Source organism: Topomyia yanbarensis, chromosome 3 (genome assembly GCF_030247195.1).
Source record: "Topomyia yanbarensis strain Yona2022 chromosome 3, ASM3024719v1, whole genome shotgun sequence".
Taxonomy (NCBI): Eukaryota; Metazoa; Arthropoda; class Insecta; order Diptera; family Culicidae; genus Topomyia; species Topomyia yanbarensis.
In genome coordinates, this window is record NC_080672.1 from 225,630,118 (window position 1) to 225,655,445 (window position 25,328).

At 36.3% G+C, this 25,328-nt stretch overlaps 1 protein-coding gene across 1 annotated transcript in view; it reads left to right on the forward strand.

The window, feature by feature from the left end:
• The window catches only part of LOC131688832 (plexin-B), a 695,949-nt gene that overhangs the window by 428,847 nt on the left and 241,774 nt on the right, over positions 1–25,328 (forward strand). The window contains exon 5 of the mRNA XM_058973381.1: positions 25,198–25,323. Coding sequence (XP_058829364.1) covers positions 25,198–25,323 — 126 coding nt within the window. The remainder of the gene's footprint in view (positions 1–25,197; positions 25,324–25,328) is intronic.

The following is a 25,328-nucleotide window of genomic DNA, read 5'->3' on the forward strand; positions in this document are numbered from 1 at the left end:
TTAAACAGCGCATCATTTGATAAAATAATTTTGAAGATATATCGTCCAAGAAGTATTTATTGTGAATTTTCTCAGGTTAATATTCATGGCTACAATAAAGTCTCAACAAATTCGCTAAAGACACGAGCTCTGTTATTATTTTCTGAAAAATTAATTCTGCATAATTTTAAAACTTCAAAAATTACGGTTTCGGAATTATGCCGTTTGGACAGTAAGATAGATTTTCACCAAACCCCCACCAATTTTAAAATTGGTATTGTAAAAAAACGTAAGGGCGATACTTCAATGCTGATAGGTGGGACCGAAAAAGTAATCAATCGCCAAAGGGGTTATATACTATATATACTATCATTTTGTCAATTTCAATAGCAAACATAAATTTTAATTTAATAATTTCAAATACTTCATGAAGTTTTGGGTTTCGATCACTGAATCATGCAATCTAGGATGTAAAAAACACAATAGTTCTTAAATAGGAAATAAAACCAAGTCTGGAAATATTCACTGTTGATTTTCTTTGAATGGTGTCACTGCTAGTATCGCTTTTTTCAAGAAAAAGCGTCGATTTCTTAGTTCTCAGTCGCGTTGGAAATTTGAGTACAGAATAAACTTCAGATCGATTAAAAAAAATCGATTTTTTTGGCTCAGTACAATATACATAACCCCTTTAGGAAAATTCAGTTTTCCCACCACAATGCATTGATTGAGGAATTTAGATATTTTATTAATAGAGCATTAGCAATAATTCGTTTGTATGTCTATTTTATGGGCCATTTTTTCGCTTTCTCATTGATTTGGTTTGAGATTTCTAGCACTGATGTTGTCCTATGCTGATTTGAGCGATTCTCTGAGTCCTGCCACTATCCCATGTAATATGTGTTATCAAAAACATCGCGAAGCATCAAGTTCTAAATGTTCTCAAACGATATAATATCCGAAGAGAGTGATAAGAGTTATAAGAAATGTCTCATCACACTGTTAGGTGGATTAAAAGAGTTTTTACTTTATAATTGTGTGAATAACGGTATTTTGCATCTATTTTAAAATTTCAATTGTATTTTTTCTTGTGTTCTTCACTCTAAAAAGTTTCAAAATGTATGTCAAATAGTGCGACAATTTTTCACCTTCAATAATCTGTATTGATGATTTTTCATTTTTGTTCCTATCGAGAGTTATGGAGGATTTTGTAACAGTGCGCTCTTTCAACTCACGGTCCACTTTGATGCAACCCGCGAAAACGTATATATTGGCAACGCCGCACGTCATTCGCCAGCTATTCATTTCCATTATTTTGAGGCTCTTCTGAAAGTTCAAGGGTTATGTTACTTACAATGTTATTAATTATTTCAAAATTGACACAACACAGAGTTCAGTTTTCTGTGTCTGGACAGCGAAATTTGTCGAAATCGGAATTCCAAATTATGCACACATTGCGTTTTTTTATTAATAAATGGTATTTTTGCCTTTCTCATATAAAGAAAGGCTATGCAATCACTGTAAAAATCGACTTTTCAGCCGAGGGCCGAGTGTCATATACCATTCGACTCAGTTCGTCGAGATCGGAAAATGTCTGTGGGTGTATGTGCGTGTGTGTATGTGTGTCATTGTTGTGGCTCATGGAATGATATTGGAGACTGAGTGTTGGTATTTCTTTCTGTAGATGAGCTTTTCTTAGCGGTTTCTGGGCAGGGTTGCCCGTAATGTGCCGTTTGTTCACAAAACTGGCACGTGTTAGTTTGTCCTTGATATGTACATAGAGTTCGCTGTATAATGGTATCACCCTCTTCTGTTGTGTACTGCAGGGCAAGATAGGAGGGAATGGGTTGGTCTACCCGCATTCTCACCACAAAAACACTATTTGAAATACCTGGAAAGTAGTTCCTCCACGTATCCTCTGTGATTGATTTCACATCTCTCAAATACGACATTAATCTTTTAATGGCCACTTTGCAAGTACGTGGTGCCAAATCATGTAATTTAACTTCCGCGTTTCCGTTATCCATATACACAGGGATCTTGATTTTTGCGGTTTCACAATGCAGCACGTGTTTCAAGTTGTTTTGCGAAATGAATCTTTTTGCCTGGGCGAATTTGTTGAACGTTATCAGCACCGCGTGTCTGACGTGCTCCAACTGAATGAAACTGACGTCTGAAAACCGAAGCTGCATTTTCTCCTTCAGCAAATGTTCCACTTCACCAATACTCGGTCTTATGCGGAAAGACCGGAAGTCAATGGCCACCGTGTTGGCCCGAAGAATCACATTTTGTTGTCGAGACTCTTCACTTGTTCGACTTGTTCTTCAGACAAAGCACACAAGAAAAAAGCAACTGCTTGCGCTGGCTTTGGTAGCAGCAGAGAGCACACTGGTATTGTGACTGATGCCTTTGGTGGTTGAGAATAGGCTATATCGAAATGACGTATGTCCCCCTTCCCCTTACACCTTTGACCCTTTATCACCTTCCACCCCTGGAGCACCATCATACACACAATCGTTTGAAATCCGTTGGTACCATTCGAAATCGTGGTAGCAGTACAGTAGCTCCTTTATGTTAATCCTGTTAAGACATATCTTCCGTTTAACTCCCCTTCCTTTATTTTATTTATTTATTTATTCGTCAAACATTTGTAGACTACATTATACAAACATTAATTGTTTATGTACTATACTGTATACTATTCCTATGTACTATGATGCCGCAAAGAGTTGAAAAACTGTTTTGAACTTGTTCGGGGCATGGTAAGGTCAATAATTTCACAATGCTCGTTATACATAGCCATCATCTGGTTTAGTGGTCTGAATTTAGCATAATCTGTACGGTGATGACCTATCGCGAACAAATTTCTATTGCGCAATTGACGAGTAGGAGCATATAAATTTAATTTTGAGAATATGTAAGATGAGTCAGTACGTTGCATGACGATATCGTTTAGAAACGAGATCATGACATAGTCCCTACGTTCTTTCAATATTTGAATATCTATCAACATACAACGAGCTTCATAAGATGGAAGAGGGAATGCTGTCCATCTTAACTTGCGTAGTGCATATAATAGAAACTGTTTTTGTATTGACTCAATTCTCAGTTCATGTTTTTTTATGAATGGTGACCAAACAATACTACAATATTCTAAAATAGACCGAACATATGCTACGTAAAGAGTTTTGATTGTGTAATGATCTTGAAAGTGATATCCGAAGCATTTTATAAAATTAAGCATATTACTAGCTCTATGAACAATTGTGTTGTAATGTTCCATAAATTTTAATTCTTTGTCTAAGATAACTCCTAAATCTCTTATTTTGTCGCATTTCTGAACGATTTGATTACCTAATGTAATTGACACGGAGTAATTATATATATATATATATATATATATATATATATATATATATATATATATATATATATATATATATATATATATATATATATATATATATATATATATATATATATATATATATATATATATATATATATATATATATATATATATATATATATATATATATATATATATATATATATATATATATATATATATATATATATATATATATATATATATATATATATATATATATATATATATATATATATATATATATATATATATATATATATATATATATATATATATATATATATATATATATATATATATATATATATATATATATTATGAATGGTGACCAAACAATACTACAATATTCTAAAATAGACCGAACATATGCTACGTAAAGAGTTTTGATTGTGTAATGATCTTGAAAGTGATATCCGAAGCATTTTATAAAATTTAGCATATTACTAGCTCTATGAACAATTGTGTTGTAATGTTCCATAAATTTTAATTCTTTGTCTAAGATAACTCCTAAATCTCTTATTTTATCGCATTTCTGAACGATTTGATTACCTAATGTAATTGACACGGAGTAATTATATATATATATATATATATATATATATATATATATATATATATATATATATATATATATATATATATATATATATATATATATATATATATATATATATATATATATATATATATATATATATATATATATATATATATATATATATATATATATATATATATATATATATATATATATATATATATATATATATATATATATATATATATATATATATATATATATATATATATATATATATATTGCTGTCCAGACACAGAAAACTGAACTCTGTGTTGTGTCAATTTTGAAATAATTAATAACATTGTAAGTAACATAACCCTTGAACTTTCAGAAGAACCTCAAAATAATGGAAATGAATAGCTGGCAAATGGCGTGTGGCGTTGCCAATATGTACGTTTTCGCGGGTTGCATCAAAGTGGGCCGTGAGTTGAAAGAGCGCACTGTTACAAAATCCTCCATAACTCTCGATAGGAACAAAAATGAAAAATCATCAATACAGATTATTGAAGGTGAAAAATTGCCGCACTATTTGACAATTGAAATTTTTAAATAGATGCAAAATACCGTTATTCACACAATTATGAAGTAAAAACATTTTTATATGTGCAAATATCATTCCATAAGTGTGCAAAAATTCATTGAATTATCTTCAGTAGCTTTTGAGATATAAAATTTACAATTTTATCATGCAATAAAGTTTAAGGGTTAATATCTTAAAGAAAAAAGGAATTTTAACGAAATATTTATACTAAAAGCTATTCACCATAATCCCTATACAATAAAATATACCTCATGAAAATTGGTGATTTTGCGAAAAATTTGAGGATCCACTTGACATGGCTTTACTCAAAGCATTCGTCGTATGTGCCGAACTCATCCAGGAAAGATTTGTACTGATGAGTAGCATCGTCGCACTATCACCGTTATTGTCCTGTACACTAAGAATCGGCTGCAAAGTTAGTTGAAATAGAAGGGCAAGTTCCAAAACGGAATGATAGTATCAAAACTTTGTTTTGTTTTTAGATACGGTTCCAGAAATCATTGTAAGGGACATCCACACAATACTGAGCGCCATATCAAACTTCACAGTTATTCGTATATAATGCATGAGAGTGCAGTACTGTAGCATTCTCTAGATTCTATTCCTAGCTGCATTCGTGAATTTTTGGGATATCCTGAGACCAATTCCATAGAACATTGTACAGGAAAAATATTCGAAAATATTTGCAAATAAAATAATCTAAAATATCAAATATTTGCACCCAAATATTACTGTATTGTCATGTCAAATTACACCAACTCGATAATCAATAGGGTTGGGAAAACAGAAGAATTTTAAAAATCCGGTATTTTCGGTATTGGAAATGAAAAAACCGGTAAAACCGGTATTTTAAAATAATTGCAAACTGTGTTTACAAAATAATCGCTCAACATACAAAGCATCATTTAACAGAGAACATGATTTGCTCTCAAAGTACTCCAATATCGAAAAATGCTTTATGATTGTTGATTTGATTACTCTTTTATTTATTTATTTATTTATTCAACTTCATCTTTGACGCAAAGCGCCATACAGATTGCTATTTAAACTAATTACATAGGTACTATTCATCACAATACACACAGCATATCAAATTTACATAACTTAACATACAAATAAACACTTATTCTGTAGGTTCCCATACGTTAAATTTCTCGTGAAATTCCCGAAAGCAAGTCCCTCTCGGCCAAGTTGATGGCGACAATGCTGCATTTCTCAGTTTCAAATCTACTCTAACCTTGAACGAAATGAAAGGCATCGAAGCTACTTCTTTCCAGTCTTGCACAAGTTTTTCACAACGGCAGGGTTCTTTCCGAGCGATTTTGTTACCATATCCGCGATGTTCCTTTCCGTAACTGAATTTTTCACTCTCGTGAAGAATAGCCAGCAGAGATTAGCGGAGGAGCTCGGTAACGAGTTAGACAAATTACCAAGACCAGAAACGTTTCGGGAGCCATGCTGCAGTTTGATTGACGAGAACTGAGAAGATTGGTCTGTAAACGATTGGGTAACTTCGTTCGATCTACCAGCAATCGTTGATTCGTTGATAGCCGCGACCTGTTGCTTCAATTGACGCACCTCTTGAAATAAATCCAATGCACAGTTTTTAGTTTGTGATTCTGTGTGAACAGCAGCAATAGCAGGTCGCCCGGGTACAAAGCCGACAGACTTCGATAGCAACTTGCGTTTCTTAGAAAATGCCTCAAAATGACGAGCATCGACCATGATGTCGGTGCAAGGCGTACACATCCATAAGATGTTCCGCTGTTGTGTAGCATGATATTCGTCGGAGCAAAAGCCTTTACAGGTAACAGAATTTTCGTCCGATTCTATTGGGGTTTTCGATTGATTGACACCGGTGTAGTGGAGTGCACTGAAACTGCACCGTTTTTGCACTTTCTAGCAGAAGTGCAGAAAACTGGGTATGTTCCATTGACATTTCTGCTAGAAAGTGCAAAACCAGTGCAATCCACTACACCGGTGTCAATCAATCGAAAATCCCATATATTTAATAAACATTGGTTGCAGATCATTTTTCCTTTTTGACCGAACAGTTCACACACAGCAGCAATCGGGTGATCGGTACCTAGTATTCTGGTCGTTTGTTTCAGCAGTATACGCAGTATGAGTGATTATGGCACCGGCAATTTGTTTCTCTGCAGACACTGAACTTAATGTGGCTAATTAATCTTTGGTGATGATCGTTTAGGCAAGACTATTATTCATACAGTTGCAAAATCACTTAGTTAACATTCATACACGTTCAAAATACACGACACGCACCGTTATCACGAATAAACCGATAGAAAAAGCACTGCAGAAAAGAGGCGACACAGCGTTACGATAAACAAACAACAACGTATATCTCTCATGGTATTGTGAATCTTTTCTAAAGTCCACATTAAGGGGCGGGAATAGCGTAGTTGGTAAATTGATTGCCTTATACGCAGCTCACCTGGGTTCGATTCCCAATCCCGCAAATAGGGTTAAAATTTTTTCCAAAGATATTCTTCTAACTGGAAAAGAGAGCCTTCCCTAGTAACAATTGGGGTTTTATGGTAGTTTCATAGTGACTCATAAAACTTAGTTTGCACTTGTAGCATTCTACAAAACATCAATTGAGAGACTGAGAGCAAGAGTGGGTTAAAAATTCACTGCGAGCAAGAGTGGTATACGTTTTATTAAGAGCAAAACCGGTTTAAGTAGCAGTCAGAGCAGAAATGAAATAAAAAACACCTTAGCGCAAAAATGGGTTAAAAAGATACTTGTGCACTGAGAGGAAAAATATTCCATTTTTATCCTAAGAATGGTTTCAGAAATTATTTATCACAAATCAATTAAACCATCATCAACGTGGAAGTTATTTGAAAGTTTGTGGTCAGTAGGTATCGAAAATTGACGATTTCCGCCATTTTGAAATCCAAGATGGCGACATCTGGTAACCACAAAATAGTAAGAACCACCATCAATATGGGTGTCACATGAAAGAGGGTGGTCAGCAGAAACCGAAAATTGACGATTACCGCCATTTTGAAATCCAAGATGGCGACTTCCGGTTACCACAAAATATTAAGGTCAAGGAGGTGGTCAGCAGACACCGAAAATTCACGATTAGCGCCATTTTGAAATCCAAGATGGCGACTTCCGGTTACCATAAAATAGTAAGAACCAGTATAAATATGGGTGTTATTTGAAAGGGGGTGGTCAGCAGACACCGAAAATTGACGATTAGCGCCATTTTGAAATCCAAGATGGCGACTTCCGGTTACCATAAAATAGTAAGAACCAGTATAAATATGGGTGTTATTTGAAAGGGGGTGGTCAGCAGACACCGAAAATTGACGATTAGCGCCATTTTGAAATCCAAGATGGCGACTTCCGGTTACCACAAAATAGTAAGAACCGCCATCAATATGGGTGTCATTTGAAAGCGGGTGGTCAGCAGACACCGAAAATTGACTTCCGGTTCCCACAAAATAGTGAGAACCAGTGTCAATATGGGTGTCATATGTAAGGAGGTGGTCAGCAGACACTGAAAATTGAGTTACCGCCATTTTGAAATCCAAGATGGCTACTTTCGGCTACCACAAAATAGTAAGAATCACCATCAATATGGGTGTCATTTGCATTGTGGTCAGCAGGCCCCGTAAATTGACGATTACCGCCATTTTAAAATCCAAGATGGCAACTTTCGGTAACCACAAAATAGTGAGAACCAGTATCAATATAGGTGTCATTTGAAAGAGGGTGGCCAACAAACACCGAAAATTGACGATTACCGTCATTTTGAAATCCATGATTTCAACTTCCGGTTTCCACAAAATAGGGAGAACCACCATCAATATGGATGTCATTTGAAAGGGGGTGGTCAGCAGATACCGAAAATTGACGATTACTGACATTTTTAAATCCAAGATGGCGACTTTCGGTTACCACAAAATAGTGAGAACCAGTATCAATATCATTTGTAAGGAGGTGGTTAGCAGACACTGAAAATTGACGGTTACCGCCATTTTGAAATCCAAGATGGCGACTTTTGGCTACCACAAAATAGTAAGAATCACCATCAATATGGGTGTCATTTGCATTGTGGTCAGCAGGCACCGTAAATTGACGATTACCGCCATTTTAAAATCCAAGATGGCGACTTCCGGTAACCACAAAATAGTGAGAACCAGTATCAATATAGGTGTCATTTGAAAGAGGGTGGCCAACAAGCACCGAAAATTGACGATGACCGCCATTTTGAAATCCAAAATTTCAACTTCCGGTTACCACAAAATAGGGAGAACCACCATCAATATGGATGTCATTTAAAAGGGGGTGGTAAGCAGATATCGAAAATTGACGATTACCGACATTTTGAAATCCAAGATGGCGGCCTCCGGTTATCGGAAAATAATGAGAGCCATCATCGGTAGGAATGTCATTTGGAAAGGACTGGTTAGTAGACATAGAAAATGGATGTTTAGTGCCATTTCAAAATCCAACATTGCGACTTCCGGTTAACAAAAATAGTGGGTATCATTTGAAAGATAGTGAACAGTACGTAACGATTCCTAGTATACAGGATGTTTCATGGCTAGCCTTACGATCTTACTAATACTATGGATCCTTTCTGATTGGGGTTCGGACATAGGACCAGAGTTCAAAATAATCGAAGATCTTTTATGAGTACTGAAAATGAACCTGATGTGACTCGCGATGAATAGAAAGAATATTCATTCAAAAATCCATGTTATTCATTTAGTTGAGTATCGTACAGTAATATTTATTTCACTTATTCTCCAACTAAATGTTTTCAAATATTGCTAAAACATAAAATATTCATTATCATCGCTTATATTGTGCCAAGGCCTACTTTGATGCGTTTTATTCATTGTTGCACGTTCGCCTCGTACAATAATCGGAGGTGAATGAAATTCTGCATTGAATGAATGAGCAGTTTGACGTTTTCAGTTTCGCCACTGAATATTGAAAATTAATGCGGCTGAATATGATCAATTTTCATTCAATGAATTTGAAAATTTGTAACTCTGCATAGGACGACATGATATGATATGAATAGATAACGTTTCGTCTACAAAGTGGGTTTAGGGTCAAGTTCTCGTTGGTGGTACCCTGAATTTGGCGATGAGCCCAGGTTCTCTTTTTAACTTGGAGTGTCCTATGCTAGAACTGCCGAAGATAACAAAATACCAAAAGATCTATGGAGGCCCTTCGCGACAAACCCCGCATATCTACGTCTGCGATCTTCCAAACAGGATTACCCTCTGGTGATAAAGTGAACCGTTCAGCACTTTTTAATTTACAAAAAAGGGGTGCCGAATGTGAACCTACAAACGCTCGTGTTCGCGCGATCTTCCGGAAGTCTCAAATCTCGGCCCTAGCAACATAGGTCAATGCGTTCAGTTGGACTAATAAAAAATAACGCTCATAGCCACTAGACAACACGTTCTATGGCGCCACGACCGAAAACTAGTGATACCAGGGAACTCACTCGCTTCTGGTATCTGAACCGAATACTGAAAATTGAGTATCATTCACGGTCCACGCGATCATTCAAGAACACAGGCGAAAATGGAAATGGGTCCTCAGTTAAAAAACGAATATATACAAGCGAAGCTACACGTTAGCACCCGCGAGATACAAAAACCAACATAATCGAATATGTTAAATTACAAACGCTCGAGCCCCTAGCCATTATACACATAGGTGGACATGTAATCACAATCAACTACGCCCATAATTTCAAAAACAGAAAAATGCCTCGATGATTTAGTGAACGCTATTGCACTTATAATCTGACCAACAAATATGTAAACGCTTATTCCCACGCGATCGTAAAGTCCCTACGCCCGCATATACGAGCCGTACACTCAATATCACAAGCAGAAGCTCAGCCCGCTGCAATTGCTCTTTAGCTTCAGTAGGACAATTCTAAAAAAATAAACCGGTGTCAAAGCCGAACTTATTTTTTCCTACACATACTACCAAGCAGTGCTGCATTCGGTAACCGTAAACAGAAAACCATCCTACACGGTCGCAAGCACTCATATTCGACTCTCTTTCCATGTAAGTTCTCACATTGAGATAGCAACATATACTGTCAGTCATACTACGTGAGTACCTTTGCGGAAAAATGTTCTGTCTTTTTGCTCTTTTGCTCACTTCGTTTCGTTTCAGCTTGACTGAAACCTCTCGATGACAGTCAGTTTCGAAAATTATTGTCATTAAGTCTGGCAAGGGAAGTTTTAAATTCTGCACGATACAAAGCTTGAATTCAATATTACAGTTCAAATACATTACCTATTTAAAAGTGGTTTGGTTGCTAACCAAAGATTGTTCGAGAAGAATTGTATTTCAATTTCCTTTGCCGTTTGGATAAGAGCTGTAATAGAATTACGCGCATTCATAAATTCATTTGATGTATGACTATGGAACTAGCTAAAGCAATGTAATATTTAATAATATAATATTCGTGTTGCATTCTATGGGCTTCCCTAATAATATGAAACTGACTTATTTATTCGCAATCGCAGTAGGCAGAGTTGAAATGCAAGGAAAACAAAACAAATAGATTTTAGTTTTTTCGTCATATTGATGTGTTTGGTTAGTTAAAAATGTGCTCTATCTCTTGATAAATATGTTTACATGTTTACATTTATGTAACCAGGTCAAAAAGCATATACGTATCTTTCAAGTTTAAATTTCAGTATATTACTGTTTTCGTTCGAATATAAGGCAAGCGCAGAAGGGTCAATAAATACTGTCTAGTGATTGAATCATATGGTGATAATTCAATGAATAAAACTAAGTTTGTTGAATTTACGAAATAGACAAAACAGCGCGAGGTAAACAAAACGGAAAGAGGAGAATTTGCATTGTGTGCTCACCAGGGCAGGAAATATTCGAACCGAACCTATGTTCGAATACTTTCAAAGCGCGAAGCTTTGCGTTACTGGTTCGTATTCACAAGCTTCGCATCACAATCGCTTACCATCGTAATTGCGGACATTTGGGCGATACTTTTGCATGCTCTTCGGCGAGGACAAATGAAGCTTCTTGTTCATTTCATTGATGTTCGGAAAGATATGTAAAAGCTTTTGCGTAGTTTTCGACGAACACGAGCTAAGCTCTTGGTTCGTGTGATCGATATTTTTGAAACAGTTACACGGAGCTTCGAAGCGATGTTCGCGAACATAGAAAAAAGATTACCTCGAAGTATTTCAGAATCGCGAACACCGAAGGATTATATCAATTTAGCATCGCGAGGGCCATCGCTAACATGTTCGCCGGACGATATTAGTTTTCTTTATTCAAATACCTACCTACTAGTTATGCAAAAAAAAGTATATTCTAGACAGAGGCCTTGTATTAAGGGTGGAATAGGTGAAAAATAATTGTGACAATGTGTAGCTTATGGATGCTGGGGTTAACTGAAAAGTGACGTAACAAGTTTATTTAAGATACCCTACTGATATATTACCAGTAGGGATAAAATCAAGATTTCGTGACACGGCGGGGATAAATTTTCAAATAAAATAAATTAGGGCTAGAAAATGAAGTTAAACACAATGTACACAACGTATTGAGTGGCTCGCTTATCTTAGTCATGTTCCTATGTCAGTTTCTTGAGGATCCAGTTATGTCAGTTTCTTGAGGATAAAGATATCGATATCCATTCAAAGGAAAAAATCGATTATCAGTTAAATAAATAACGTCATGATGTGTATGATGAATCCTAGAAATAAATAGGGATCGTCAATAAACTCGACTAACAGTAAAACCATTTTGATTCAGAAGTATGTTTTAGTAGGGCGCATGTTTTTTCGTGAACTTATTTTAAAAAAAAACGCTTTGAATCCATCTACCAGTGTGATGATACATTTTTTATAACTGTTTTCGAATATTATATCGGTTGAGTACTTTTAGAACATGATATTTCGAGAAATTTTGAAAGTGAAATTAAATCAGTTGTAAAGTCATAGAAAATAGCCTTTTAAAATGAACGGACAATCGAATTATTACTAATACTTTATGAATACATTATCTAAGTTCTTCATTCAATGCAATATGTATGCAAAAAAGTTAAAAACTGGATTTCCCTTGAGAACTGGGCCAAAAAATCGAAAAAAATGTGTTGGCGATCCGAGAACTAGAACAGAAATTGTACCCCTTGGACCTTTGAAGTGCATGCGTACAAAATGCTATAGTCTAATGTTTGTTTTCATTCATTTCATTTAATAATTTTCAGTTGAGAAATTCTGTCGCAAACTGCATTGTGGAGCGAGGGTCATAACTTCCTAAATTTAAGTGTTCCTATTAATTTAGTACACTCTCTTTAACATAAACTACTCTAACGAATGAACGAATGGGAGTAGGTTCGATAAATTTTGAAAGAAGCCGTTAAATCAACCACTTAAGGGATTACACCACCGCAAAATTAAAAAAAAATCGAAATTGATCTTGATTGATTTTATTATTCCATATCAACATTTGAATAGGGCTAATAAGATTTGTGAACAAACTTTTGTTTTGCTGATTTCTCTTAATTTGTTATCATTTCAACACAGAAAACATTTGAAATCGATTCTACCAAGGGCAAAGATGTTGATTCATGTGTATTTTTCATAAAATTCAACTCTGTAGCGGAAAAATGAGCGAAATAAGTTTGTTTACAAAAGTCTCATTAGCCCTTTTGAAGAATTACTATTGTATTGATCTTAAATATGGGTCTTCAAAATAATATATCAAAATATGGAATACGACAAAAAGCGAATTATAATGGAAAGACAGTATTCGAAAAAGTTCGAGTTTAGAACGACTTTCATTCTACTTGGAGTTATTTATTTCGCTTCTCATTTTCCGAGATTTCCCTTACATAAAGCATTTCGACTATACCTGATTCAAAAAAAAATACAGGGGGTCCTAAAGATTTCTTTCTTTTATTTTTTATTAGTAAAAGTCAAATAAGGGAAGATTACATCATGGAGAAGATAAACCAAATTTTGTCCTTTTCAGAATTGTTTGTGGATTTCCAACAAAAAAAATCACTAGAACATTGTTTGTAAGTTCTTTGCGTTTCTCCATCAGCAATTAGTTAACAAATACAATACAAACAAGTTGGAATATCCTTCTCATTATTTATCACAAAACACATGTACAGGAGTCAGGAAATAAATTTCATAAAAGTGGAACATGTAATAAGTTTGACACTTCATTTATTAAGTGAGCAGATTCTGTCGAAAATGTTTGAAAATAAATATTTTGTCTCTTGTGATTAGGTAATCAACCAAAAAACTTATAAAACAATATTATAAAATCATTTGGAAGCTTTCCTCTTGGTTTGGTACAGATGCCAAGAAATTATAATTCAATTAATGACAATAATAATGGATTCAAGTATGTAGGTATTTGTTAATAAATTCATTTGGTAAAATTAAAAATAACGTTTAACACACAAATCATCGCATATTATTGAGTGAATATGACTAGCCGATTTAGGAATGTTGCGCAAGAACGTTAGAAACCGCAACAAGTTGAAAACAAAGGCCAACGGACTACGCCTAACTACCCCTCAGTGGATGCAAATAACTGAAGTTCGCCGTCTAACTGAACTCGGACGTCAGCAGTGAGATTCCATCCGAAAATTGTTCTTTTTAGGAAGAATTTTTTTTAGATAGGGAGATTATTAAGAGATTATACATCTTCACCTAAACTCCTTGGCAGGAAAAATATACTCCGATTGAAGAAGAAAAGACGAGTTTGCAATCAAAGTAGCTAGTAAACATAATTGTATTCCGAAAAAAAGAATTTGAATTTCACTACCACTACGCTCATTCAAACTCGTGGCTCATAAATTGGTAAGGTATGCGACGCACCTAATTCCTAAATCCTAAATTATAATTTTAAAATAATCCATTTTATTTATACTCAAAATAAGATTTACAGTTTATGATTTTAAGACAGATAGTCACGTAGCGAACATGTTCGCGGAGGCCTCATGATGCTGATGCTTGAAGCGATATAAAACTTCGATGTTCGCGATTCTCAAATAAACGAGGCATTCGCTTTATATGTGTTCACCGAATATCGCTTCGAAACTCTGTGGAAATGTTCCAAAAACGCAAAAACCACGAGCCAAGAGCTTACCTCGTGTTCGACGATGTGTGCTTCTAAGGTTAATGTGAACTTTTTCGAACATTGTAAAGAGCGAACTAGATGCGAAGCTCGCTTCGTCCGAGCAGAGATAAGTTTTACCCCTAAATGTTCGCAGCGATTGTGTCAAACTCATCGATTGCATGTGGTATGCTTGAGAAGGTGCTTCGTGAAGCTTCGAACAGCAATCAATTCATTTTTCGAAATTTTCCTGCCCTGGTGCTCACTTGACTCTGCTGTCTGCGCTGCGCGCCGTCATTTTTTTTTCTCACTCTCCCTCGTCACTGTTGCTGGCACTCACTATGCTAAGTTTTGGTTGCTCAAGTTCTCTCAACTAAAAACGACGATCATTTTGATTTGTGACCGAAGTTTTACGTACATTTTGATGAAAAGGTGATAGTCATGATTTCGTGCAACTCTGCTACCAAGTGTTCTTTTCATATCAGTAGCGTCTGGCTCAAATGACACGTTCGCTTCGTCTTTTCACTGCCTCCTTTGTTACTAAATACATAAAAAACAAAGCAATAAAGCCAAAGCACCATCTTGTCACGTCAAATTTTAAGGCCATGAAAATAAAAATGCCCTATCTTCTTTCGATTCTACAAAAACAAATTGCAAAAATAGCGACTTTCGTTTTGATATCTAATCCTAATAATTTTAATCTCTTTTTTTGCACTCAGTAACTATCAGTAACACCAGCTCAACCTGCTGCTGGGGAGAATTGGTTCTAGTATTAAAATTATCAGTTTTACATTATACAGGGTGATTAAATATAAGGTTTGTTAACATGACATTTTGTAGCGATTAACGGGTGCTAACAACAAACTATGATATTATTGTTGTTCAGTGTTGTTGGCCATTTCATAATGGAACGACTTACAATGGCTCCTCAAATTGTGCAATGGTATTACGAAAATTGTGCTTTGTGAGGAATGAGTTTCGTGCTCTCCTATCATACCATGGTCGAAATAATTGGCCAACTGAGTTCACTATTCACCAAACAATCGAAAAGTTAGAGTGGCAGTTCACGTTATTGGATGATAAGCGACCAAATCGACCACATGCAGTATGCAGAGAAGAAATCATAGCGGCAGTAGCCGAGCGTACGCGATGATCGTGAAGAATCGATTCGACACCGTGCTCAATAACTTGGCTTGTCATACGCAACAATATGGCGTATTTTACGGAAGAGTCTTGGTAAAAAGCATGTCAACAGATTGGGTACTGCGCAAACATGAATCCAGTAGTCATGACAAAATTTGGTTCCGATAAGACAGCACCACGTGCCATACAAGTAATGAAACATTGAAATAATTGCGGGAGAAACGTTTAATTTGCTATGGACCTGTCAGTTGACCGCCTAGATGGAGCGATATCACAACTATAGACTTTGTTCTATGGGATTATGTGAAGTCAAAAGCCTGTGGATAAGCCTGCAACGATTGAAGCATTGGAAGCCAACATTACTCGAGTAATTAGCCAGATACCAGCTGCTCGAACTCGGTTTTTAAAAATTGAACCACCTCACATGTTGCTATGGTCAAAATTTATTAGAAATTGTTTACAAACAATAAATGGCAAAATATGTTCTTTCGAGCGAAAATATAGATTCCCGATTTAATTAATTTTTTAATGTTTTTCTTCCCTAGTTGCACAAAAAATGATCATCCCTGCTGAACTTTCAAAATTATGAATCTATAACTAAATCAGTACTGAACATGTCCTTAGGTCGTTACATGACCGAAATGTTTTTTCCCCGTCGACCGAACCTGAGTGTATGTGCTGAATACCCTTTTTCAAAACAAAGTTCTAAACGTGTTTCAAATGAGGCAACAAATAGAAAAACAGTGTAATGATACTGAAACATTTGTGCCTTGAAATTTCTACATAAAATATTATGCTACTAAACATGCCCTAAGGCATTTGGTAGGTATTAATGCTTCCAAACCTGTTATATAAATTAATGCTATTAAGTTCTTTTTTTCGGTCAGATGGCATTACTTTTTGCTTGACTACCAAGGATCGCTTTGGATTAGCTTTGCAACTTTTTGAAAACAAATCAAAACTGCAACTGCTCTAACATAACTCAATCTTCTCCCCCACCAAAATTTTCAACTCACCCCCGCCGTTCAGTAGGCGTAAACCCAGTGGAATCCATCCGTTCTTTAGAAATACCTACAGAAGCATGTTGTCAGATGGCTTAGTGATAAAAAACGCATGAGGTATATCCGAAATATGGAACGCGTATGTCAATAAAATATAAGAAGGGATATAGGCTTATCACCCTAGGTACATACAAAAATATATTGACAGGAGACGTGGCTGTAACTTCTGTAGATATCTTTAAATTATTTGTTAAAAACTTTGATAAATCAGTATCACAAATCCATTACAATACGTTAACCTAAATGCAATTAAAAGTAGAGAAAAAACTACAAAAAAATTCCCACGGTATCATATAGTTACTTAAATAACCTAAAGATATAAAACCGCTTTCCAATGACCACCTCTTTTAAATGACATTCACATTGATGACGTCACTGACCATTTTGTGGAAACCGGAAGTCTCCATTTTGGATTTTAAATGTCATCCATATTGATAATGACTCACTGTTTTGTGGCAACCAGAACGCCACCTTGAATTTTGAAATGGCGGTTAGCATCAATTTTCGATGTCTACTGACCACCCTATTTCAAATGACATCCATATTGATGATACTCACTATTTTGGGATAACCGGAAGTCGTCATCTTGGATTTCAAATTTGTGCTTATCGCCAATTTTGGTGTCTGCTGATCACTCCTTTTCAAATGATACCCATATCGATGGGGATTCTTACCACTTTGTGGTAACCGGAAGTCGCCATCTTGGATTTCAAAATAGCGCTAATCGTCAATGTTTGGTTTCTGCTGACCAAGCTCTTTCAAATGAACCCATATTGATGGTGTTTCTCACTATTTTGTGGTAACCGGAAGTCGCCATCTTAGATTTTAAAATGGAGGTAATTGTTAATTTTCGGGGTCTCCTGACCACCCCCTTTCAAATGACACCCATATTGATAGCGGTTCTTACTATTTTGTGGTGACCGGAAGTCGCCATCTTGGATTTCAAAGTGGCGGTAATCGTAAATTTTTGGTGGCTGCTGACCACCCCCTTTCAAATGACACCCATATGGATGGTGGTTCTCACTATTTTGTGGTAACCGGAAGTCGCCATCTTGGATTTCAAAATGGCGGTAATTGCTAATATTCGGGGTCTGCTGACCACCCCCTTTCAAATGACACCCATATTGATACTAGTTCTCGCTATTTGGTGGTAACCGGAAGTTGCCATCTTGGATTTTAAAATGGCGGTAATCGTTAATTTTCGGTGTCCACTGTCCACCCCCTTTCAAATGACACCCATATTGATAGTGGTTCTTACTATTTTGTGGTAACCGGAAGTCGCCATCTTGGATTTCAAAATGGCGGTAATCGTCAATGTTTGTGTCCACTGACCACTCCCTTTCAAATGACACCCATATTGATGGTGGTTCTCCCTATTTTGTGGTAACCGGAAGTCACCATCTTGGATTTCAAAATGGCGGTAATCGTCAATTTTTGGTGTCCACTGACCACCCCCTTTCAAATGACACCCATATTGATAGTGGTTCTCCCTATTTTGTGGTAACCGGAAGTCGCCATCTTGGATTTCAAAATGGCGGTAATCGTCAATTTTTGGTGTCCACTGACCACCCCCTTTCAAATAACACCCATATTGATGGTGGTTCTCTCTATTTTGTGGTAACCGGAAGTTGAAATCTTGGATTTGAAAATGGAGGTAATTGTTAATTTTCGGGGTCTTCTGACCACCCCCTTTCAAATGACACACATATTAATAGCGGTTCTTACTATTTTGTGGTGACCGGAAGTCGCCATCTTAGATTTCAAAATGGCGGTAATCGTTAATTTTTGGTGTCCACTGACCACCCCCTTTCAAATGACACCCATATTGATACCGGTTCTCATTATTTTCTGATTACCAGGAGTCGCCGTCAATTTTCGGTGTCTGCTGACCACCCCCTTTCAAATGACTCCCATATTGATGGTGGTTCTCCCTATTTTGTGGTAACCGGAAGTCGCCATCTTGGATTTCAAAATGGCGGTAATTGCTAATATTCGGGATCTGCTAACCACCCCCTTTCAAATCACACCCATATTGATACTAGTTCTCGCTATTTGGTGGTAACTGGAAGTCGCCATCTTGGATTTCAAAATGGCGATAATAGTTAATTTTCGGTGTCCACTGACCACCACATTTTAAATGACACCCATATTGATAGTGGTTCTTACTATTTTGTGGTTGCTGGAGCAAACTAACGAGAGAGTGAGTGCCATTGAACGGCTGGGTGTTAGAAGAGATGACCAGTTTGACAGCGAACAGAGAAATGCTAGAGGAGATGAGTTTTTGCAGAGACAACATGGGTCTGATGAGCGAGAGAGACGTTATCAGCGTTATGATCGCAGTCGATCAGGTTCGCGCCCACGTTGGAACAGTTGGAATAAAAACAAAGCAATGGTGTGCAGTTTTTGTAATGTCAGAGGACATATCAAGAAAAACTGCTTTAATCGTCAGCGCTCACAGCAATCAGTTCGTGTTCTTGATGAGTCCACGGAAGAACAAGAGGTAGCCAATTTTAAAAGGATGCATGTTTCTCAACCTAGCGAGTCGGATGATGGAATGCAATATCGAGAGCCGCGGTAAAGGTAAATGAACCTGTTTTTATTAATGTACATGTTAATGGAAAGGGTTTCCGCATGGAAGTCGATAGTGGTTCAGCAGTGACAGTGGTAAGTGAGCAAATTTTTTATGAATATTTTAGAAATCTACCTCTACATCCATCTAACAGGAAATTAGCTGTTGTTGATGGTTCGAGATTAAGTATTCTTGGCTGTATTGACGTAACAGTGGCCTTGAACAGTAAAATTTACAAACTGTCATTGGTGATACTCAGATGTAGTTCTAATTTCGTTCCATTAGTAGGACGCATTGGCTTGACGTATTTTTCACAGGTTAGAGAAATAATTTTTTTTAATAATAACCTGATTAATAATCTAAAAACAAAAGATGAAAAAGATGTGATAATAGAGTTTATAAAACAAAAATATGACACAGTGTTCAACAAAGATTTTTCAAATCCAATTGTGGGGGTAGGGAGGATATACCAAATACTCCATTTCCAAGAGAAATAAATTTAAATTCAAACAAGTTTCTTTTGATGCGGTTTTTCATGAGGTAAATTACGATTCGCGGAATTACAAGTTCGCAAAAATACGAAAAGATTTTGTATGCGGATTTAACTTGCTACATTAGTTAGCTAATGTTGCTAACTAGTAGACTTAGCTTGGAAACTGAATTAAATTTTCACTTCGGATTCAACCAAACAAAATTAAGTAATTTGGAAGAACGTATGCTTCTTACAATTATTGGCAGCTGTAGGTTTGTGAACTGAGAGAACTTCTCTTTGTGCTCCCCTTGACATATAAAATTCAAAACAAAACTATCAACACTATATTTGTCATGAAATGGGCTGATCTTGCACGCAATTTGCTGTTATAATGAAAATGTTGATAAATGTCGTCAAACATTTTCAAAGGACATGTATTTAAAATAATTGAAAAACATATGTAACTTATTTTCATCCCCTGCCGCTTTGCATGGGACTAGGGGGAGGGATAGGTAAATGCTACGTTATTTGCGAGGGGCAGGTTAGAATTTTGTGACCAAATGGTACGAGGGGGGAGGGAGGAGTCAAAAATCCCCGAAAAAAGCTACGTCATTTGTGTACGGCCCCTTATCTGGATGCAAAGTATTTTGTTCCTTAGATCTTGCCGGGGCATATACGCAGCTACAGTTATCAGAACGTGCAAGAAAGTTCATGACGATAAATACTATTAAAGGCTTGTACACGTACAATCGACTGCCTCAAGGCGCGGCTTCATCTGCAGCAGAATTTCAAAGAGTCATGGACCAGGTTTTACATGGCATTGAAGGAGTGTCATATTATTTGGACGATGTCTTAGTGGCAGGAAAAGATATAAATGATTGCAAAAATAAATTATTTTTAGTACTGGAGCGATTGAAGGAAGCGAATATTAAAGTAAAAATTGAGTAAATGTAAATTTTTCGTTGATCAGTTGTCTTTTTAGGGCACATAATATCAGCAAAGGGGCTTTCACCATGCCCCGGAAAAATTGAAACGATTGCAAAAGCAAATCCACCAAAAAACACTACTGAACTGAAATCTTTTCTTGGGTTAATAAATTTTTACGGTAAATTCCAAATCTTTCATCTAAATTTAATTGCTTCTACAAACTTTTGAAAAAAGATGCAAAATTCACTTGGGATACAAAGTGTGATGAAAAATTTGAAAAATGTAAGAAATATCTATTAAAACCAAGTACGCTTGAATATTTTGATCCATGTAAACCATTGATTGTTGTGACGGATGCAAGTGGTTATGGTTTGGGTGGTGTTTTGGCGCATGAGATTGAAGGTCACGAAAAACCGATATCGTTTTGTTCGTTTAGTTTGAATGAGGCACAGAAAAAATACCCCATGCTGCATCTTGAAGCACTGGCGGTTGTGAGTTGTGTAAAAAAATATCACAAATATTTGTATGGGCAAGAATTTATTATTTATACAAATCGTTAATAGGTGTGTTTGGAAGAGAAGGGAGGAATGCAATTTCGGTTACTAGATTGCAACGTTATATAAATGAATTAGCTATTTATCGATATGACATACGTTATACACCGTCTAATAAAATGGGGAATGTTGATTTCTGCTCCAGATTTTCTCTTTCCAGCGAAGTTCCCCGAAGTCTAGACAAGGATTATGTAAATAGTTTAAATTTTACAAGCGAATTACCAATAGATTTTAGAAAAATTGCGTCTGAGGCAAAATCCGATCCATTCATTGTAAAAATAATACAGTATTTAAAGAATGGTTGGCCAGACCGAATTGAGCGTGATTTGAAAAATGTAAAAGCCCAAGACTTTGAGATATCGGCAAATTGTCTTCTTTTCCGCGGACGAGTTGTTGTACCAAAAAAATTGCAACAGAACATATTGAACATACTGATGCATGCTAATCACTCTGGTATAGTTAAAATCAAACAGTTGGCACGTAGAACAGTATTTTGGTTCGGTATTAATGCTGACATTGAACAATATGTAAAAACATGTGATGTATGTATTCGCAGAGTGATAACGCCGAAAAAGACAGAAGTTTCCTCCTGGACACCCACCAGTAGACCATTTAGTAGGTTGCATGCAGATTTTTTTTTTATTTCGGCGAAAAGATTTTTTTTGCTAATTGTGGACAGCTACTCGAAATGGGTGGAATTAGATTACATGCGATATGGTACGGATGCAAAGAAAGTCATAAAAAAATTTGTGAACCTTTTCGCTCGATTCGGACTTCCAGATGTCCTTGTGACAGATGGTGGACCACCATTTAATGTAACGGAATTCGTTGAATTTATGAAACGACAAGGAATAATAGTCATAAAAAGCCCGCCATATCATCCTGCCAGCAATGGACAGGCAGAAAGAACTGTAAGGACGGTGAAAGAGATTTTTAAAAAGTTTATTTTAGAACCGGCGTATAAACACTTGGAAGTAGAAAGCCAAATCAACTATTTCCTGATAAATTATCGAAACAGTTGTCTTACAAAAAGTGGGAAGTTTCCCTCAGAGTATGTATTTTCTTACAAACCAAAAGGTCAATTAGATTTAATCAATCCGAAAAGTTATTATAAGAATTACCTGGTGTCTTGTCCCCAGAATTCGAGAGAATCTGAGAAATCTATCGGGGATCAGGAAGATAAATTCAAATATTTATTGCCAGGGGATAAATTGTGGTATAAAAATTACCGCATTAAAGATAACGAGAGATGGTTAGAAGCGAGACGAGAGATGGTTAGAAGCTTCGTGAAGAGGATGTCTCTCAATCTGGTACAGATTTCAATCAAAGGTCATATTATGACAGCTCATCGCGACCAATTGAGATTAGAAGGGAATAAAAGTTTGGTTAGCAATGTGATGTTTAAGAAAAATGTGCCCAAAAGAAGAAGAGAAGATTCTGATGATGAACCCAATTTTGCTGGATTTCCAGAGGAGACCTTTTCCGGCCATTCGAGATTACGAATGGAATCTAATAATGCTAATTCTATTACAGGATTGAGAAGATCGGAACGGTTGAGAATGCGGAGAAAATAATTAATGAGAAGAGAATAAGGGAAACAATCGAGGAGGATTAAAAAAGAAATTTGAATTTAATAGTATAAAATCAAAGTTTAAACATTGTATAGATAAGTATGAAAATGAAATCGAATATACTAATAATTGTTTCACGCCTAAGCAAACACTTTGTTAGAAGGAAGGATTGTCGTGTTCGTGAAGAACATCGTTAAACGGCGCACGAAGCCGATAGTATCGGTGTCGAAATGTGTCGAAAGGAAATAAACTGGCAGTCGTGTTTCTGCTCTTGAACTATAAAGTGCCTTTTCTTATAACTACGAAATATACCTTAAACATCAAAGTCATGTATAAAGAAATTGTAAGGTATACATTTGATAGCTTTTAATAAATATAATCAACTAAAAAATTCTCGTGTTCATTATTGAGAAAGGCACAATTGCACCGCTAGGTGCATTAAAACAGTTTTTTTTTATAGAAAACACTTTTAAAGTCTTCCGATTTCAACACTTGTGTTTTTGTAAACAGAATTTATTACGTCACTCTTGATGTCAGCTGGGTGATTGAGTTCACAAACACACAAAGAGTCGACATCACAAATAACACTAAACCAATCGCCCCACCTCTTTTAAACCTCATTGCATCGTAATTTCACATCATACGGACAGTAAGAAGAATCCGCTATCGATTTCGACAGCATAATCCATTTGTCCTTTATTAATGGACTAGCAGAAAAGCAGTTGCAGATTTATTTGTTTACTCCGTGCGGGTTTATATGGAAAGCTGATGCGCAATTATTTGGGTAATTGTTCCGAATCGAGGCTTTTTCGAAAAGAGGGTTAATTTATTCTGGAAATGGTTCTAAGTGGCCTATTTTATAACAAGCAATGAAAAGAATTCGGGGGGAAAGCTTTAAAGTAGTTTAAACTGGAAAAATAAGTTGTTCCCACTTACCTTTCTAACAATGGCATTGCTCATGAGAAAGTGACGTTAAGGGTGAATGTAGTGTGATGCGGCTTTGCCGCATAGTCGAGTCTAAGGATTCGAAGCGGCGCAAAGCCGCTGAGAAACCGACGGACGAGGTGGTTTTGATCTTGCTATCGAAGGGTGCAATCAAACATGTAATCCACTCGTTTGCCCGGTATACTCAAACATAGGGGCTATCCCTAGTTTAAGCATGGCAAAAAGCGATGTGGCGTTGCCACATTAGGCATTAACAATGTTTTATTTAGTAACAATAGGATAGTACACTCAAGTTTTTTTTACGCGGTTTTTTTGCGCGGTATTTTTTACGCGGTTTTTTACGCAGATTTTCAAATTTACGCGGTTTTCATTTACGCGGATTTTGAAGTTTACGCTGTTTTCATTTACGCGGATTTTGAAATTTACGCGGTTTTCATTTACGCGGATTTTGAAATTTACGCGATATCCATCAACGAGGTTCCCTTTAACGCGGATTCTTAAATTTAGGTGGTCTTCATTTACGCGGATTTTGAAATTTACGCGGTTTTCATTTACGCGGATTTTGAAATTTACGCGGTTTTCATTTACGCGGATTTCGAAATTTACGCGGTTTTCATTTACGCGGATTTTGAAATTTACGCGGTTTTCATTTACACGGATTTTGAAATTTACGCGGTTTTCATTTACGCGGCCTGTATCCCCCGCGTAAAAAAAACTGAGTGTATTTATTTACAAAAATAAAATGTCAGTGTCGAATGTGGCTACGCCATTCAAGTGCTGTCCGACTTAAACTAGGGATAGCCCCTATGTTTGGGTATACCGGGCAAACGAGTGGATTACAGGTTTGATTGCACCCTTCGATAGCAAGATCAAAACCACCTCGTCCGTCGGTTTCTCAGCGGCTGTGCGCCGCTTCGAATCCTTGGACTCGACTATGAGGCAAAGCCGCATCACACTACCTTCACCCTTAATGTCACTTTCTCATGAGCAATGTCATTGTTGGTAAGGTAAGTGGGAACAACTTATTTTTCCAGTTTAAACTACTTTAAAGCTTTCCCCCCGAATTTTTTTCATTGCTTGTTATAAAATAGGCCATTTAGACCTCTTTTCAAAAGAAATTAACCCTCTTTTCGAAAAAGCCGCGATTCGGAACAATTACCGTCCTTTTCACAACCATTATTATCATGAATTATTTGCAAATTTCGTGAGTCCGTTGAATAATATTAGATTTGAATTCACGTCCCGAAGTGTAGTCATGACACTCCGATTATGTCAAATACATTACCCACCCATCTTTTTAAAACATTATTGTATAATTATAGCAACCTTATTCTCACATTTATAGATTCTCATGTCTGGAGCTTCTGCAGGCGAGTATGAAAAAATAGAGATCGACAGCGGCTACAAACTATTACCAGATAGCATGCTTCCACCTAAAGCAGACTGTTTGTACGTTCTATCAGAGAAAAGAGTAAG